The sequence below is a fragment of the Mizuhopecten yessoensis genome, unplaced genomic scaffold (genome assembly GCF_002113885.1).
Source record: "Mizuhopecten yessoensis strain PY_sf001 unplaced genomic scaffold, ASM211388v2 scaffold5789, whole genome shotgun sequence".
Taxonomy (NCBI): domain Eukaryota; kingdom Metazoa; phylum Mollusca; class Bivalvia; order Pectinida; family Pectinidae; genus Mizuhopecten; species Mizuhopecten yessoensis.
The window spans coordinates 463787-478266 of record NW_018406224.1 but is presented as its reverse complement, the minus strand read 5'-3'; the positions used below and the strand labels follow the sequence as shown (position 1 = coordinate 478266).

The 14480-nt window shown below is 34.4% G+C and overlaps 1 protein-coding gene across 1 annotated transcript; it reads right to left on the bottom strand.

Annotated features, from left to right (window-relative positions):
- Positions 1–7231: 7231 nt before the first annotated feature.
- LOC110451098 (three-prime repair exonuclease 1-like) lies at positions 7232–10282 on the bottom strand. Its single transcript, XM_021498958.1, has 2 exons — positions 9991–10282; positions 7232–8844 (listed from the first exon to the last, which is right to left on the bottom strand). The coding sequence occupies exons 1-2, from the start codon at positions 10274–10276 to the stop codon at positions 8450–8452; spliced, it is 681 nt and encodes a 226-aa protein (XP_021354633.1). The 5' UTR covers positions 10277–10282; the 3' UTR covers positions 7232–8449.
- Between the last annotated feature and the right edge of the window lie 4198 nt (positions 10283–14480).

Below are 14480 nucleotides of genomic sequence, written 5' to 3'. Positions count from 1 at the left end.
TATATACACACAATACAACACATTATAGTTATCCTCTAGATCTACCTATATACACACAATACAACACTTTATAGTTATCCTCTAGATCTACCTATATACACACAATACAACACATTATAGTTATCCTCTAGATCTACTTATATACACACAATACAACACTTTATAGTTATCCTCTAGATCTACCTATATAGTGTATTCATCCAGCTTAGTGTAGATATACAGGATAAAATCCATTCACGCGAAGTTAAAATATACTTATATATGCTATATGAAAATTAAATTGGAAAGATGATTTGTAAACATTCAAGATAGTATGATCATATACATGCATGCAAAGTATCCAACAAAGAAGTATATATGCAAGATAAAGTAATAAGAATGAGTGTCTGTAATGCCCTTTTTGGGCCCCATGTATTTATAGACTCCTTTAATTGTTCAAAGACGTCCGATTGTGTTACATGCGCAAAAACTAAGGCAAATGTTTGACTGAAAGTGATTTCTAGGGTACCAAAAGAGGTAGGTTGAATCACAAATATAATTTGCTGTTTTCAAATTGAGCTCAAACAAAATCACACTTTTTTTCGAAACATGTGTTAACTAAACAGACATATTAAAAGATTGAAAAATGACAGAAATCCAACCGTCACTTAAAGATTCTTTATATAAAACAGAGGATTAAGTCCGCGGCTGTCTTAAGGTATTTTTCAAATGAATAGTGATTTGTTTTCTCAATAATTTTCTTTCTAATTTGTATTTGCAGGTGATATTTGCAACTTTACTCATTTGAGTCCACTTACATAACACGTATATTCACTATACACTTTCCATTTGTTTTATACTGCGTTATGGCTTCTGGACACATCTCAATTTTTTTTTCTTCAACATATTTTTTTTTTTTTCCACATGTTATTTTACAAAAGACAGTACAAAAAACACGCCTTGCATACACTCTTTCTCTCGTACTTTGGATATTTAAGTATAACTTTCGAATTCCCCTCCGAGAAGTGCATTACACATGTATGACCTGTGTATTTGTGACCGTAGCGGTCTGGAGTTGGAATGGATTATTCGAAATGGGATAATACACATCTCGGGCGCAATCGAATTAGGTACAAGTTATAGGTGCATATGTGAATAATACACAATATTTGGTAGATAAGCTATGGTATCATTAAGTTAGAAAAGAGTCTCCATTTTTGGAGAAAGGTATTTTGTTTCCCTTTACATGTTGCAATATATTTTCCACTTTATAATTGTACACTATATCTCTCTTTACACTTTCTATGAAAAGTGCATCACCTTTCATACGTTGTTTGTAAATGTAATATTTAACAATTAGCATAATAATGTTCTGCACATGATATGTTTTACCTATTTTCCCAAATACAATATCTTTATTTGCAAAGTTAAGGTTTATGAGAAAATCCAGTTTTCAAGAAGTAGCCAAAGCCTCTCTACATGCTCATATTCAAAAAATATGTGTAGTAAAGTTTCTTCAGATTGTTTGCAGAATGTACAAAGTGGGTTATTTTTCATTTTCATTTTTGTAAGAAAAGTGTTAGTTGCAAGTATTCTATGTATAATTCTATATTGAAACCACTGCAGAATCACATCTGTTGTTATGTTGAAAACTATAGTTTGTAATTTTATTAATTCAGTATTTTCATTTAATTTTGGAAATAAAAAAAGTACATGTCAGCCACAAAGGCGTAAGTGAGCTTGTCAAGCCGTAGATCACTGTATGAGGTGGGTGGAAGTTATGGACTCGACAAAATTCATGATAGGAATAAAGACGGTTATTTTCTATATGAACCATATCGGATAAAAATTGAATTTCTTTATCACACCTTCCTTGATAAAACAAACTGTGGTGTTATCTACCTTTATCTGTGTATTGAACCATAAAAGTAGTTTTAGCAGGTCAGGGGGTTTAATATTAAGTTTTATGATATATTCAGCAAATGTTCTAAAAACTTCCACCCAAAAAGGGTTTTTGAATCTTTGTGATAGTCTTATGTAATAGTTGTCACCCAAAGTTGTCAACTTGTTAACATTTGTATTATTTTAGTAAGTTTGTCTTCTGGTTTAGGTGAGCTCATACATAAATGAGTCAATTTTGGAATTAATAGAATTTGACTACTGTAATCTTACCAAGGACAATCAGTCTTCTTTTATACCAATGTTTTAGTGTATTACTGATATCATTAAGTTTGGCTTTAAAATTTAATTTTGGTATATCTCTTCAAGTTTTAAGCTAAATAGGATGCCCAGTACCGTGAACGGTTCATTGGTCCTCTCAATGTTCCACTCATTACATAGTCTATTTATGGCATTTTTTCTTGAACCTATCCAGACTGCCTTATTTTTTTCAAAATTTGGGGTCGAGCCGGAATACTTCGAAAACTGGTCAAGAAGATCAAGAGTTTTCTTAAGAGATTTTTCCATACCATTCAAAAATATACCAGTATCATCAGCATACTGAAATAGTTTATACTCTTTGTTAACAAACGTAATACCTTTAATTTCTTGATTAGACCTTATTAGGATACCCATTATTTCTACACACAGTAGAAATATATATGGCGAGATCGGATCGCTTTACGGCAGCCCCGCCCTATATTAAAATATGTTGATAAAAAACATTTTGAAGTACACATAACTTAGCGTCGTTATACAAAATGCTTATCCATTTAGTAAATTCAGGACAAAACTTAAAAAACTCTAGCACATTATACATAAATTGCCAGGACACTGAATCGAATGCCTTCTCGAAATCGATCAATAATAGAATTCCTGGTGTGAGATCTTTTTCAGTATAGTACAAGATGTCATAAAGTAGTCGGGTATTTTCCGCTATATATCTACCAGATAGAATTCAGGGGAAAATCCGTCAGAACCTGGAGATTTATTATTTTTTAGTGATTTTACTGCGGATAGGGCCTCGGTATGTGTAATCTTCCCTTCTAGCATATCAGCTTCTTCCATATTTAACTTGGGAACATCTAGATTACCAAGAATTTCATCTGATTTAACATTTATTAAAAGTTCATCCTTACTACTGCAAAGAGTTTGATAGAAATATTTAATCTGTTCAAGAATATCTTCCTGGTCTTTAACAGTTTCACCTGACTCTAATCTAACATGGGTAACAGATTTATTTACATAGTTTATTTTTTCGAGGCTGAGAAAGTACTTTGTGGGTTTCTCGCCTTCTTCAATCCACTTTGCCTTAGATCGGACAAAAGCGCCTTTGAATTTTTCTTTACGCACATCTTCGAGTTCTTTCTTGGCGTCGCCTAGAAGTTCTAATATTGTCAGGGAGTCTGGTGACTCAGCTGTAATATTCTCTAGTAGGACAATCTGTGACTGTAACCGTTTACCCGCTGCAGTATTTTCTCTTTTAATTTTTGCAGAATATGGAATTGTCATAGCTCGAATAAAAAAATAGCTGATCATTTATAATAAACTGGATATCCGTGTCATGTATTTCTTTTAAGTTTACCATATTGTAAACGGGTAGCATATATATCTCTTTAATTTTAAGAATTGTTCGTTTCAATTTATTAATGTAGTTAGGGTCTTTTAGAAGTGAATTGTTAAACTTCCAGAAGCCTTTACCTTTTTTAAAATCGGTTAATTTTAATTCAATTTCTACAGACGAGTGTTCCGTTTTATAACCAGGGAGTATGCTAATGTTATTTACTAGTGAGAATAACTCTTCGGAAATCAGAAAGAAGTCAAATCTGGCTTTCTTTATAGGGTTTTTCCTAAACCAGGTATAGCGACGTAGGTCTGGGTTATGTACTCTCCAAGGATCTTTGAGTTTATCTATTTCTTTGAGCTCAAGGAGAGTATTTCGAGATCTTGGATTATTTAATGTGTTATAGTTATGACAATCAATATTTGGGTCCTGAACTAGGTTTAAATCTCCACAAACAATGCTAAAATCACAAACTGATTCTAGTAGAATGCTATTTAAGGTTTCATAGAACTCAGGGGTGTCCCTATTTGGACCATATATATTAATAAGTAGGATTGTATATTCTTTTTCAATTTCTAGTTCTAATGATATTAAATTACCTGCCTCATCAGCATTTTCATTTAATATTTTCACTTCGAAATTATTACTAAATAGAAATGCAACTCCTCTTGAATGGCTTGTACCATGGCTGGTATAAACATTGTACCATGGCTGGTATAAACATTGTACCATGGCTGGTATAAATATTGTACCCCCATTGGGCTCTAATATACGACTGCTCTGTTTGTGTGAAATGGGTATCTTGAAGGCAATATATTGAACTTTTTTTGTCTCTCAGGTATTTAAAAACATCCCTACGTTTGGCTTTATCGCCCAACCCTCTACAGTTTAGGGTTAAAAAATATAAACTAGACATAATATATCTGTATAATTATTTTACAAGCACATATACCAAAGTTATTGTACATTTTTACGCTAAAAAAGTACATGTTTCTGCAAAGTTTCTCACATCTTAGACACACAAAACAAAAATTACATAAAATGCGATACAACATATTGTAAATTCCGTGATCCAGTTGGCTCACTCCCAAAAGTGAGTTTAAATTTTTCCCTGGGAAAATTACAGGGTACACATATATACACATATATACACATATATACACATACACATATATACACATATATACGCATACACATATATACACATATATATGTAAATAAAGCCTAGCTGGCTATTTAACTAATAGGTACCCACCGCATATGTCCTGCATGGGTCTTGGACATGACATAGTTATTATATATATATAATACATCTTAATTTTTAACAATTCCAAAACAGTACGCAGGAACCATGTGTATGACCCATAGGGGTATATTAATTGTATATTAGGCACTCGCCCATTGCAAAACCGATGCGGTAAGGTAAGCCCAAAAAGTACATGTAGAAAAATCTACTATTTTATTAACCATACGAGTATTGGATAAAAAATGTGAAAACTTGAGATAATTTTGACTAGTATTTCATCTCTGCAGTTTCATAGTTAACAAGTAGACTATTACTACTCAAGTTTTTTAGGGCCAATGTTAAACTGTCATCTGTCTGCCTATCCAATCCCGACCAAACATCTTTTACTTAGGTAAGGGTCATGATCACAAGGTAGGGTATTGTATAGGTGGGGGTTTTTAAGAAGAGAAATAGTGGGTATTGAGTTAGTCGGGTTTGGGCGAACAAACTACACTTTAAGCCCATTCCCCTTTTTGTCTGGGAATGTCCATGGGACGAGGAATACAGTTAGCTTAATATTTTTGGAATGCAGAACATTTGGTATAAGACATAATTAATTTAATAGTAAGTCTGTGTTTCAATTTGACAGTTCAAGTTCATTACTCGATTGAACATTTCTTCCATTTGTCCTGGGCCGATATCCTGGTCATTAGCCAAACATCGATCTTACTTTCCATAACCACTGTTTGCACTTGCTTGGTTTTTCTTAGCTGGTAGCCAATTTTGAGAAGTTCATATCTGTTGGTCTTGAGGTGGTCGGTTAATCAGTACGAACAGTGATCTTTGAGGCTCTGTCAATATTTCTCGCGTTTTTTAGGACAAGATCTCTGTTTCTCATGCACACAAACCTCACTATGACTGTCTCGGGTCTAGTGTCTCTCTCCTCGCGATCGTTTCGATTGTTTTCTGATGTTTTGCGTCTAGGTACCCTATATGTGTTATGTATTATGATCTTTTCAACAATCTTCCCGTCAAATTTCATACCGATACACATAAGTTCCCGAATTTGTAGTTCCGTCGCTTTGTCACCATCTGGGAGACCAAATATCGAAACATTATATTTCCTACTTCTACCATCCTGGTATTTCTGTTGGTTCTCGAGATATTTAATATTTTCCATTAGTTCTTGCTTTACTTTCAGAAGTTCGGCCACATTACTCTGCATATCGTCGAATTTGTTTGAGCAAAAATCCGCCGACTGCTTCATCTCGTAAACCGCATTTTTCATCGTGTCAACTTCGTCGTCAACTTTCTGTTCATTCCATGCTCACATTGTTCTACAGTAGCATCGAAAGTGTCAATTTTTGCGTTTACTTCCCCTATTTTGTTACATAATTTGCTATCAAGAGCTGTGATAAGTTCTTTCAAATTTTGAACTGCTTGAGCTGCTCGTCCGCCATCTTGGTTTCTGTCTGTTCTACAGTGCACGTGACCGAGTTTTTTCTAGTTCATTGGTTCATTGATTGTGACACCGTTGTAAGCGTCAGTCGCTTCTTGAGGCGCTTCTTAATTCTGTCCACTTCACTTCCGGTTGCATTAGGAGGTATTGAAGAAGACTTGTTTCTCGATAACTAGTGAAAATTATTTACAGGTGCAGTGGGTGATAACAAGGGTAGTATAATAATTTCAAATAAGATAATGTTTTTCTGTTTATTTTTAATGTGCGATTATGATCGTTTGATAAATGCTCTTTTCTGCCCTTGTCCTGGGAACCTTTTATCGGGAGAAACAAATCATGTACATGCAATAAATGGTGTTAATGTCATACTTGCGTTACGATTATTCATAAAATAATTTGAAACCAATAAATGGGCAACTATTTCAACAAGAACGTTAACCCTTTTACAACTTCATTCTTCACTTTCGTGAAGTATTCGTCATATCAAATATAACAAATGTATCTTTCCACTTATTTTCATTACGTGCTATCTATATATAGTTACTGTATAGTGTAGAGGATCAGGTTTGTTGTTAGAGCTTGTGCCAAACCCCTTACATTGACCTTTTAACATTATATGTTTAAATGAATGAGGAAGCACCAATTCAATGGTTCGGTGCATGAAACAAAATATAGGAAACATTAACTGAACTATTTGGTCATGTTGTCCACTTAGGACCCATTAGTGGAAATAAAGGTTAAAAAGTATCTTTAAATAGTTCTGAAACAAATTTAAAAATACAACACAAGGGGAAATGGGTCTTCCAAACATTTTGTAACATTATTTGCTTACATCTTTGGCTACATTTAATTCCTTAGGAAGGAGTTCAAGTGGACCTTGCCAGAATGAATTTTAACTACAAATTATCACGTGTTATATTTTAAGCATTTGTTGTGACGCTATCTAGTTCAGCATTCAAATCAATTAAAACGTAATTATGTGTTAATCAATCGGTTTATTAACACTTACGCTTATAATTGCATGTACATTCAAATTCATGTACAACATAAAGTTAACAGATGATGATTATGATACTGAAACGTAAAAACTACTACATCTATATACAATGTATATCAATCAAAAAGACATATTAGCATATTAACGCCCTATATCAGCATATAGATCAATGGCAGAGACGAGCCGGGCAAGCCCGATCTTAATGTTTGCGTACAAATAGTAAAGATGATAGCATTGACAATGAAATCATTTTTGATATTATGTAAACCACTACCTTTTGGATGACAATGAGTTATTACTCAGCTGTATAGTAATACCATTTGTCTACGAAATAGATTATTCCAGGCCAAGATCTACTAGATTAATACCTACTATTGATGAAATAATAAATAAGGTAAGCTCGCTCTAAACATCAATTACTTTACAGATAAAATGTCGTAGAAACAGACCAACTATACATCACACTTCTACTATAACTCTTCTACTGGTAATGTGGTTAAAATAACTAATCTGTTACAGTAGTAAGTAGGTAAGTGGTTATATAGCAACTAAAAACTGTAAACAATGCATGTAGGTCTCAGAAGTAATACCGACGGCGTGATCCAATAGGACACTTTATCCGAACAACAAAACATGTACTTTAAATAGAGACATAAACAAATAAGTAATAACAACAGTACAGACAAAGGAATTTGTCAAACTTTCAAGGCAATCCACCCATTTACATGTACAGGAATGTTTGTGTCCATAAATCAACATGTTTGGCTACTCTACATTTTTGCTTGGTTCCTTGTTACTCCGTGCGGACCACAATTCTTGAATCCTACCTTATATACATGTGTTCATTGGCTGAGGGAATCGTTGTACAATATTTCACAAAATACCACTAAAGTAGATGACAGACTCGTTCAGCGTGGCAGGCCAATGCACATTATCATTCAAATTGTGTGGCATGAACATTGCTTAAGTGTACAGTACAATGTAGTATTAAAACAAACCATTATTGTTTGGCATGAACATTGAGTTAGTGTACAGTACAATGTAGTATTAAAACAACCCGTTATTGTGTCGCCTGAACATTGCTTTAGTGTACAGTACAATGTAGTATTAAAACAACCCATTATTGTGTGGCCTAAACATTGATTTAGTGTACAGTACAATGTAGTATTAAAACAACCCATTATTGTGTGGCATGAACATTGATTTAGTGTACAGTACAATGTAGTATTAAAACAATCCATTATTGTGTTGCCTGAACATTGATTTAGTGTACAGTACAATGTAGTATTAAAACAACCCATTATTCAAATCCATCCATCCAATAACTCCGGGTGTGCATGAAATAATTTCTGTGAGCATGCGCACAACACATTCCGCTGACTCATCTGTGTTTTGGTTTTGTCCGTTGTAAACCACTTTGTATACGTTGTTCAAATCATACGAATCGAGCCCTGGTCGAAATTGACGAACGGCCTTATGGAGATTTGTACAAAGTAGCCAGTCCTTGCTAATTGTTTTATGTAGTCTCTTTAATTCATTTTTGATGACCCTATAATCGTATAAATCTCCTGAATAAGACACAAGACATACTGGTCTAGGCAGTCGTTCTAAAAACTTGTCTATTATCGTCACGTCTTCGTCACCCATCACGTGGCCATGTTCAACAGAGCTATCCAGCAATCCTGCAACAAAAGGAAACGTTAAGTATCAATCAACACCAACATACTGTTCAGAAGTATGATAGGCAATGAGTACAAAAAACTTCCAGAAATGTCAACATCATATATTTGCAGCTTTGACAATGGGGGATTAATAGATATTTCCTATTACTTGTATATGCGTTAATTGTAAATTGCTTCTATCATTTGAGCTAATGAATTTTCTTTTCCTCCTTTAAGGAAGATTGTTACAAATTCAAATACATGTAGTTAGCGAGCATTCACGTACGATGTACATGTATCACCCAAAATGGGCTATATATACACTGACATTATAATTTGTTTATTCTTTTCGCAAAATCATCTTTTAAAGTTCTATTCCAAATGGCTTGATTTCAAAATGTACAGTTACTTATCGGATGGCATTCGGAAACGTGAAAATATTGTAATGTAGTATGTAACGCAATGAAATCAGAACTTTTATGATCGAAAGAACGCAAAAACAATGTTGCATTGTGTGATTTAGATCCATCGTGTGCTACCTTTACTTTAATTATATTGACCGCAGAAACAGTGGGACAAGTAGAACTATTTAACTGACTGTTATCGTATAATTCTATCATATTGGCACTAATCTTTTATATATCGGTAAAATATGTGAACTATTTGATTTTCCTTACGCACAATTTCCAATGCTTGAGAGATACATCCTCGCGTGATTAAATCTTGCTCCGAATATCGTGATTAACATGATAAATGTTTAGCGCTGATTTATAATACAGAGTTTCCAGTGATGCAGATTGATGACATTGTTGTGTCGATTTTATGTTTGGCATCATGATTTGATTTGATTATTGAATTAGATATGAAGGTCTTATTTATAATGCTCATTAGTGTAAGCTGTTGTTTTGTTGCAACTTCCCCGATTGTCGCTGTGCGGGTGTGACATTAATTGGATTTTGACCAAGATTTACATGGCTGATGTCGTCAATAAAGCGGGAGACGCTCATCCTTCTGGACCATATGGTCTTCCGGAAGACGAGATGGGTTATAAATGATACCTTATAGCTGCTTTAATTAGGGTGAACCCATATTTTAGAGGTTCATAATTTTTTACTTTGACAACTCTTGCTTACCAAATTCATTTGCTTATTTGTAGTTATACTGTACCTGTATTTTGCATGGCTCTGATAGGTATTGGTGATATTTTGGGTTTGAAAGTCAGTGTCAGTCTATTTAGGGCTCTGGGTGGCCCTTGTCCGGCCAACAGAAGAATATCTGAACGCTCGATGGCTAGTAGACTTATCTCGAGAACACTTGGATTTAACGGAAGAAAAGCGCTGCCGGTAAGACCAGTAATCACGAATGTAGAAATCTCTTGTTGATTATTTGGTACATACGCTACTTTGCTCCTTTTTACAGGCGAACGCAGAGCGTTGTTTTTTTCGCTTTCCATTTTCCTTACTTTGCAATCTGCAATAAAAGTAGACAAAAACTCACAATGTCAACATACAATTCATTGAATATGGTTAATTCATCGTCGGAGGGGTCATATTTTGAAATTGATAATAGAAAAGATCCCCGTACCACTACCAAAAAACTGTAAATAAGTATTGGAAACTTTAGCTTTGATCAATCATTTCTGAAAAGAAAAGTTCCTTTGCGGGACTCTTATGAGAAATGATGAAGATGAAATAAACAAAATATAATCAACAACAGTGTTCTGGGTGTAAAAAGTCACCGAGGACAAAACCCAGATTCGAACCCTAAACTTTAGACTAGCGAGTTATCGATTAAATCGACTACGCTTCTTGCTCGACGGAATTGTCCAGGCCAAATTGTTCTACAGTTATATCCAAAACGAAGCTAAAGGGAGGTAACTGTATAGGAAACCAAAGTAGAGTGGGAGAGGGATCCTAAGGTTAAGTAACTGTATAGGAAACCAACGTAGAGTGGGATAGGGATCCTAAACACATCACTGTACAAAATCACAAAGTCACACGGATTGAAATCATGTGGGGGTTTTCAAATTGGAATTTTATGAATTGATTCGAATTGGCAGTATTCATCAGGTTTGTGTCTTTCCAATATCCAATAACTGCAACAACATATGGCAAGCCAACTGAACATCTCTTCAAGTAGCAGTGTCGATCCTGTAACTCATCGAATTATATAACAAGTTTTATATCATTATATAAAATAAAGATGAGATATCGTATTTAATATTATTAGACTCTTTCGTGCCCAGGGGTGTAGGATAGGAAATTACACCCGAGGGGTTTTCAAATTTTGTAAAACCCAAGGCTTTGTCGAGGGTTTTGCCAAATTTGAAAATCCCAAGGATGGAATTTCTTTAGTGTGCACCTTTGGACGTGAAAAAAAAGTTTTTTCACCTCATTCCTACTACAATGATAAGCTCAGAAATAACAAAACTGCGTTTGGACTTTCTACCATTTTTAAAATATCAACTTTTCCCCCTGACCATTTTAGACGTAAACGAATCAGTCAGCGAGATTAAGCAAACCCCACATATGCAAACAATGCTTGTGCAGAGAAATTAATCTCATTTTTCTAATGTGTAAAGTAAATGTTTCGTAAAAGGTTTTGATTTAATCACGTCGCCTCTTCCGCATTGCGCCATCGGATTTTTCTTTTTCCAAACTCGTCACGTCACGTCATTGTTGAGCCATTGTGACATCACGTCACGTGAAATGGGGTGTAATATTGAAATTTCCCACATCGGTAAAATATAAGTATATAAGATATCAAATATATTATATAAGATATCTTATACCGTGTATCAGACTTATCATTTACTATATCAGATATCCTAAATAGTATATAAGATTAATAGAATCTTTCACCCCCTTGAGGGTGAGATCGGGGGATCTCAACCCGAGGGGGGAAGATTCTTATGTTGCCAAACACGAGGCTTTGCCGAGTGTTTGGCAACTTAAGATTCTTTCCCCGAGGGTTGAGATTTCTTTATCTTACCAACAAAGGGGTGCATGATTCTTTTTCTCTTACCCTGTTCTCCTAATGTGTATCATAGACACAATATAATGATAACGTTACATGCTAAATTCAGGGTTGACGTGACGTTGATGGATTGTTGACGTGACGTCATTTTATTGTTGAAGTGACGTCATACCATTGTCATATACACATGTCCAGGGTAAGAGAATAATAGAATCTTTCACCCCCTTGGGGGTGAGACAGGGGGATCTCAACCCGAGGGGTAAGATCCTTAAGTTGCCAAACACGAGGCTTGCCGAGTGTTTGAAAGCTAAAGAATATTACCCCGAGGGTTGAGATCCCCCGTCTTACTCCCAAGGAGGTGAATGATTATTTTTCTCTTACCCTGTTACCCTCTTATCTAAATAATACTGCCGTTACATCAATTCAAGACAATGTTGATACGATGCGATTGAATTGTCGACATGACGTCATTGTATTATTGCCGTGACGTCATGGTATTGTTGTTTTGACGGCATAGAATTGTTGAGAACGTGCACAGAGCACGTGTAGCTTGTCTCAACCCTAGGGTGAGATAAGAAAATCACACACCGGTAAAATGGTGGATATCCCTGTCCAGGGTAAGAGAAACATGTATCTCATATAATGTATATAATTATTGAAATCTCGTTGCTATATACATTTAGATATATATTAAATAGAATGAGATTTCGTGGCATTAAAAACCATTCGGACTCGCCTCTGTTATTGTGGCCAAAGCAGAAGCTGACATTTCCAATACTTCCGGACGGTGAAACTTCATTTTCGACATCTTGTTGAAATCTTGTTCCTATATAAGATAACTTATTTAGTAACGAGATTTTAATTATATAAGCTATCTGATATAGCTATATAAGATATCTTGTATATTATATTACAAAATATCTTCTATGTTATAATATACAATATCTTAAATAGAAAATTAGATATATTATATACGAGATATCTTACAAACTATTTAAGATGTTTTATATAGTATATAAGATATCTCATGTTATATAAGATATCTGATATATTTGTTTACATGGTCGACATTGCTCCTTGAATAAATGTTAAGCTGGCTTGCCATAACAACATGTAAAAAATATTGGTGTCACGCTAAAGTTATGTACACAAATTTAAGACGTGATAGGTAATTCAAATCAGGTATTGAAAATATAACAGCATACATGTAACTTTGAATGACTTTGGTAATGAATTTGTGATGAACGTCTTTTTCTTTTTTTATAAAGGAATATTCGTAATGAAACGAACAAATATGGAGACAACCGTGTGAAAGCCTAAGACTGTTTAATACGACAATAGGTGATAGAAAACTACGGGCTTCAGGTGTACAAGTGGCATAACTGGCTTGTAACAATTTCTGTAGAGAAAAACAAATATTTAAATAGATCAATCAATCAAACTATTATCTTCTTTACCTGTACCCCTAATCTTCCGCAAATATATTAGATAAAAATTGACATTTTCTTTTAGAAGTAAACACAGCCTTTGAAATATATAGTAAACAGTACTGGAGGTGAAAAAGTGAGCAAAACATGTTAAAATATCTAAACAAAATATGGGTTTACGTTTAAGGTAAACAGGGCGTTTTCATTTAACATTTTAGCTACCAAATGAAAAAAATGGAAATCGAAGGAAAAGAAAAGCATATTTACGTATTCGCCAAGGATAGCGATGAACGGCAACAACAACTCTGATCAGCATTTCTTGGTCAATTATTATTTTATGTTTCCGGACTCTCTAGGTGGAGGCATCTATTATCAAGTTTTCCCGTTTTCAGTTATGAGACCCAATTGATTTAAATATGTTGTTAGTCATTTTATTTTTCATTAGCATGAAAACTATTTAAAGCAATGTTCGTATTTCTTTTTGTGATAATGGAAGGGAGATAACTGTAACTCATTCATATATATATATATGTGCTTACCTATGGATTCTGTGTTGTGTTGTATTGACGGTCAGTTACGATCCTGGTTGTTAGCAGATGTGCACTTTTACATGATAACTGGCTTATTAAAAATCATATCTGTGATAATATGCATACCTCGGAATCACTTGGATACAGTACTCTTCATTCAACGTCGTCTTACATACATTCACATTCCATCCTGATATATCGTATTATCTCCCTTTGTGACTGAAAGGTTAGTGTGAAAACATGATTGGTTAGCTTGATAAATCATTTTGAATCAATTCAGATATCTTTTCAAAAACAGTTAACTTGTTTTGAGTGTTGTGTTAAGAGGAACAGCATAATATCGAGTTGTAACTTGTGTATTCACTATTTTTAAATCACGATTGTAACCGAACAATACTTTTTAGTTAAAGGTATCGAGCTTACAAAACTATCAATATTTTGACTGCGCATCCGCAGTAACATAGTGCGTTCACCAGACAGTGGTATATTTGGATCAATACAGTTAAATGTTGCTACTAGGTGCGGGAAACCTACTCGTGTGCCACACAGCAATGTTTAACAAACATAATGAAACGAGAATTCTACAGAAGTTAATGCGTCGTCTGCTCAATCCTGGTGAACATTCTGATTTGCATTCTAGATCAAAACAGAACTTGAGTAAAATCTTCATATCTTAAGCAAATGTAGGAAATTTCATAGACATCATGCATTCCTTTACTTTTAT